Below are 6,000 nucleotides of genomic sequence, written 5' to 3' on the forward strand. Positions count from 1 at the left end.
CGTGCCTTAATAACATTTTTAGAGAGAAACGACCGCTGTGTGGAAATTAGGCAGATAAGTTTGTCCATGCACAGTAGATTTATGGACTCCAGAGATTTAACTGGGACCCGATTCACATTATGACTCTGCAGAGAGAGTCACGACTGCTTCTGCAGCAAGAATGCGGCACCCAAACAAGAGATGAGAGAGTGAAAAAAAAAAAAAAATATATATATATAGATATGTATCAGACGATCATATTGATGATACATATTGGGGAATTGAATTGCATCAAATGACTTAGGGTTAGGGAGTGTGTTAGAGTTAGGATGTGTGTTAGGGTTAGGGAGTGTGTTAGAGTTAGGATGTGTGTTAAGGTTAGGGAGTGTGTTAGGGTTAGGATGTGTGTTAAGGTTAGGGAGTGTCTTAGGGTTAGGATGTGTGTTAGGGTTTGGGAGTGTGTTAGGGTTAGGATGTGTGTTAGGGTTAGGGAGTGTGTTAGGGTTAGGGAGCTAGGCAAACAAGTTTGGGCACATAAATACATACAGATGTACGTGCACATACACTCACATGTAGAAACACACTTATGCATACACATACACACACATGCGTGCACACACGCACGCACATGCACGCACACACACACATGCACGCACGCGCGCGCGCACACACACACTCACACACACACACACAATGCACACCCTTCCTCTCTGTCTCTGCCGGGCTTTAGAGTGGGGTGTTCCCCCTCGGGGTTGTGGCAGGGAGCGGGTGTGTTCACAGTGTGTGTAACACTCCTGACTGAGTGCTTCTGTCTCACTCCAGGCAACACTGGCGTCTTACCTGGATTTTATTGCTCTGGATCTGCCAAAGTTATTTCATACTTAACAGAAGATGAAATGCTATGATTCATAGATTTAACTCAGTGGTGCACTCTGTTACTGTCATTCTCTGTTTGAGACCCTGCTGAAATTTATGTATGCAGTATTCTGTCTGTGTGTGTGTGTGTGTGTGTGTGTGTTAGATTTGCAGATAGGTTCAGATAAAATCTATCTGCAGTGTTTTTAGTGTTCCTCCATGCACAGGCCCCGCCCAGGCCATGCCCAGTTCACTGCTCATTTTGTAAGAAGCTTCTGACCAATCGCATGGAGGGTCTAACCTCTGCTTGCCTCTGTGTGATTTACAGTTACGGATGAGGACACCGTAAAGAGATACTTTGCCAAATTTGAGGAGAAGTTCTTTCAGACATGTGAGAAGGAACTCTCCAAGATCAACACCTTCTACTCCGGTAAAGGTTTTTTTCTCATTATTAGAGCAATAGTAAAAATATTTGTGTGTGTGTGTGTGTGTGTGTGTGAGTGTGTACGAAAGCATGCATGTCTGTGTGTACGCATGCGTGCATGCGTGTCTGTGTGTGTACGTGTGTGTTTGTGTGTGTGTGTGTGTCTACGAATACATGCATGTGTGTATCTGTGTGTGTCTACGCATGCGTGCATGCATATCTGTGTGTGTGTGTGTGTGTGTGTGTGTGTGTACGAAAGCATGCATGTGCGTGTGTGTGCATGTGTGTGTCTGTGTGTGTATGCATGCATGTCTGTGTGTGTGCGTGTGCGTGTGTGTGTGTGTGTACGAAAGCATGCATGTCTGTGTGTACGCATGCGTGCATGCGTGTCTGTGTGTGTACGTGTGTGTGTGTGTGTGTGTCTACGAATACATGCATGTGTGTATCTGTGTGTGTCTACGCATGCGTGCATGCATGTCTCTGTGTGTGTGTGTGTGTGTGTGTACACAAATGCATGCATGTGTGTGTGTGTATGCATGCGTGTCTGTGCATGAGTGTGTGTGTGTGTGTGTGAGTGTGTGTGTGTGTGAGTGTGTGTGTGTGTGTGTGTGTGTGTGTGTGTGTGTGTACGAATGCATGCATATGTGTGTGTGTATGCATGCGTGTCTGTGTCTGTGCATGAGTGTGTGTGTGTGTGTGTGTGTGTGTGTGTGTGTACGAATGCATGCATATGTGTGTGTGTATGCATGCGTGTCTGTGTCTGTGCATGAGTGTGTGTGTGTGTGTGTGTGTGTGTGTGTGTGTGTGTACTGGTGTATTGTGCTCCAGTGCCCCTCCTACGTGTTTTCTCTGAGGGCAGCTCTGTGTCTGCAGCGTCTCACACTCGCTGATGGGCAGGGCTATATTCAGACCTGTTCCCAGCACTGTAGCAGCAAGAGGAACAGCTTCGCACCGCTGCCCCTAGTGGCAGTTAGTGTGAGATAACAGCAGCTCCACAATAGCTGGCAACAGAACTGAAATATTTTGCTTCTTTACTGTTTTACACATTTTCTATCAAATGTACCCTTGTAGTGAGACAATGTAACATAACAACAGAATCTTCATTCATGAATAAATAAACACACAGGCTTGTAAATAATTTACAAATAAAATAGAGATCTATTAATATTTCAGTTTATTGAGTTAGCTGTACATATTCAGTTTTCTTTCCTCAGATAAAACCAAATACTGCCAGAGCAACAAAGGAAACTGGCACAGCTGTGAAAGTGGAAATAACTGTGACCCCAATTTATCTCCCGCTAACCTGCTAAAACAACCTCCCCCGTTGCCTCTCTCCCTCTCTCCCTCTCTCCTTCTCTCCTTCTCTCCCTCTCTCCCTCTCTCCTTCTCTCCCTCTCTCCTTCTCTCCTTCTCTCCCTCTCTCCCTCTCTCCCTCTCTCCTTCTCTCCCTCTCTCCCTCTCTCCTTCTCTCCCTCTCTCCCTCTCTCCTTCTCTCCTTCTCTCCCTCTCTCCTTCTCTCCCTCTCTCCCTCTCTCCTTCTCTCCCTCTCTCCCTCTCTCCTTCTCTCCCTCTCTCCTTCTCTCCTTCTCTCCCTCTCTCCCTCTCTCCTTCTCTCCCTCTCTCCCTCTCTCCCTCTCTCCTTCTCTCCTTCTCTCCCTCTCTCCCTCTCTCCTTCTCTCCCTCTCTCCTTCTCTCCTTCTCTCCCTCTCTCCTTCTCTCCCTCTCTCCCTCTCTCCTTCTCTCCTTCTCTCCCTCTCTCCCTCTCTCCTTCTCTCCCTCTCTCCCTCTCTCCTTCTCTCCCTCTCTCCCTCTCTCCTTCTCTCCTTCTCTCCTTCTCTCCCTCTCTCCCTCTCTCCTTCTCTCCCTCTCTCCCTCTCTCCTTCTCTCCCTCTCTCCCTCTCTCCCTCTCTCTCCCTCTCTCCCTCTCTCCTTCTCTCTCCCTCTCTCCCTCTCTCCTTCTCTCTCCCTCTCTCCTTCTCTCCCTCTCTCCTTCTCTCCTTCTCTCCCTCTCTCCTTCTCTCCCTCTCTCCCTCTCTCCCTCTCTCCTTCTCTCCCTCTCTCCCTCTCTCCCTCTCTCCTTCTCTCCTTCTCTCCCTCTCTCCTTCTCTCCCTCTCTCCCTCTCTCCCTCTCTCTCCCTCTCTCCTTCTCTCCCTCTCTCCCTCTCTCCCTCTCTCTCCCTCTCTCCTTCTCTCCCTCTCTCCCTCTCTCCCTCTCTCCTTCTCTCCCTCTCTCCCTCTCTCCCTCTCTCTCCCTCTCTCTCCCTCTCTCCCTCTCTCTCCCTCTCTCCTTCTCTCCCTCTCTCCCTCTCTCCCTCTCTCTCCCTCTCTCCTTCTCTCCCTCTCTCCCTCTCTCCTTCTCTCCCTCTCTCCCTCTCTCTCCCTCTCTCCTTCTCTCCCTCTCTCCCTCTCTCCCTCTCTCTCCCTCTCTCCTTCTCTCCCTCGCTCCCTCTCTCCCTCTCTCCTTCTCTCCCTCTCTCCCTCTCTCCCTCTCTCTTCCTCTCTCCTTCTCTCCCTCTCTCCATCTCTCCCTCTCTCTTCCTCTCTTCCTGTCTGTGTCTCAGGAACATTTATCTTCTTCAGCGTAATGTCTGCTAGAATTAAAAATGGGCATTTGAGAAAATATGAGAAAATACTCTCTGGTATCGTTGTGTTTGTGGTTACGTGTGTGAGCGTTCGCACGTGTGTTTTGTGTGTGAGTGTGTGTGTGTGCGTGTGTGTGGGTACGTGCTCATATTCAGTGATGTTTAGATGTGGTATAACGGCCATTAACAGGCGTAGCCCCGCCCACCACACTCACCCGGCCCTGTGGCCCTGTGTTCATTTGCTGAACACACACAGACACACAGACACACACGTACAGACACACGATGAAGTTTGTGTTGAAGCAGACTCTGAAAGTGCTTGGGAGCCAGGGATTGTAGAGGGGTGTTCAGAAGGTCGTTAGCGTGAGGGGTATTCAGAAGCTAAACCTGATACCACCTTCTGCTTCCTCTGAAATACAGACATGTGTTTGCGCCTCTCGCTGTCCCACTACATCACACTCTCTCTCGCTCTCTTACACACACACACACAGATACACAAATCTCTGGCTGCGATATCAGTGTTCCAGAAAGGTCCTGAGTCCACTACAGAATTCCACACTTCACTAAGTCCTCATATTCCATATGTTCAAAGAGGAAATATGTTTCACACATGTGTGTGTGAGAAAGATTAAGAGAGAGAGAGAGAGAGAGAGAGAGAGAGAGAGAGAGTGTGTGTATGTGTGTGTGTGTGTGTCTGTGTGTGTATGTGTTATCGTGTGTTAATTATTACTGCAGTGCTGTGCTTTACAGTGCTGACATTGCAGAGGGTTGCAATAGCTATTAAGCCATAAACCTAAATCATTTTGGTCCAGAATAGCTCTGGCCAATCTTTAACCATGCCATATCAAATGTTTAACTATATGTTATAATGTAGATGCATACTGGAAATGTAATATGGAATATATTTAATACATATGTTTTTCAAATTTTGCAATATATATCAGAAAAACCAAATGCATCACAATGAGATTTTTTTTCAGTATTGTTAAGCTGTAGTATGTGTCTCTTACTCCTGCTACTTCTAGTGTAGCATCACCTGTACTGGAAGTGAATATTTACACCGGGGTCAATGCTATGGAACAGGTATACCTACTCCTGTCCTGGGAACAGATGTATGATTTGGAGTGTGTTTCTGTACAGTGTGTGACTCAGAGTGTGTCTTTGTGGTTGTAGAAAAGCTGGCTGAGGCACAGAGGCGCTTCGCCACACTGCAGAATGAGCTGCAGTCGTCCCTGGATGCCCAGCGAGAGAACAGCGCCCCCGGGCTGCGTCACCGCCGCAAAACTGTCTTCCCTCTGAGCAACGAGGAACGCAACCAACACCGCAACATCAAAGACCTGAAACTGGCCTTCAGTGAGTTCTACCTCAGCCTGATTCTTCTGCAGAACTACCAGGTACTTCCTACTTCTACTCCTTCTCTCTCTCTCTGCCTGTCTCTCTCTCTCTCTCTCTTTGTCTTTCTCTCTCTCTCTGCCTGTCTCTCTCTCTCTCTCTCTGTTTATGTTTCTCTCATACTTCCCCTTTCATCACTACTTCCAATTCATTTCTTTTATCTTCTGAGCTTCTTTCTCTCAGATCTTTGATCTGTCCAATATTTATTGTTTATTCTCCGTCCTCATTTGTTCTTGTTCAAACTTCTCTCCTGCCACAGAATCTCAACTTCACTGGTTTCCGGAAGATTCTGAAAAAGCATGACAAGATCCTGGAGACGACGCGGGGGGCAGACTGGCGTGTGGCTCATGTGGAGGTGGCCCCCTTCTACACCTGCAAGAAGATCACCCAGCTGATCTCTGAGACGGAGGTGGGTGAAAGGGGAGCATTAGGTCTACACCTTACTGTAGATGAACTGGACGTGTCACACCACTCTGCTTAAGCTGCAATGCTTTGGATTTTTGTTTTTTTCTAGTCATTAGTAGTCTGAGTTTTGATTACATTTACATTTACAGCATTTAGCAGACGCTCTTATCCGCTTCTTATCAACTAAAGTGCTTTGTCATTTACCCATAGAAAAAGTCCTAGCCAGTACAGTAAGTTAGAGTCCAATATACCAATGATCTAGAATACTGTAGAAATGCAGGGATCAATGCTGATGCCTAGAAGTGCAAAACACATCTATCTCTATCTCAGACAACAGTCTGATTGCAATAAACAATACCCTAC

The 6,000-nt window shown here is 47.3% G+C and overlaps 1 protein-coding gene across 1 annotated transcript in view; it reads left to right on the plus strand.

The window, feature by feature from the left end:
* Positions 1-6,000, plus strand: part of xpr1a (xenotropic and polytropic retrovirus receptor 1a) — an 81,034-nt gene that overhangs the window by 45,111 nt on the left and 29,923 nt on the right. The window contains exons 3-5 of the mRNA XM_035522193.1: positions 1,163-1,264; positions 5,014-5,234; positions 5,492-5,641. Of these exons, the coding sequence (XP_035378086.1) occupies positions 1,163-1,264; positions 5,014-5,234; positions 5,492-5,641 (473 nt within the window). The remainder of the gene's footprint in view (positions 1-1,162; positions 1,265-5,013; positions 5,235-5,491; positions 5,642-6,000) is intronic.

The sequence above is a fragment of the Electrophorus electricus genome, chromosome 23, assembly GCF_013358815.1.
Source record: "Electrophorus electricus isolate fEleEle1 chromosome 23, fEleEle1.pri, whole genome shotgun sequence".
In the NCBI taxonomy this organism is placed as follows: domain Eukaryota; kingdom Metazoa; phylum Chordata; class Actinopteri; order Gymnotiformes; family Gymnotidae; genus Electrophorus; species Electrophorus electricus.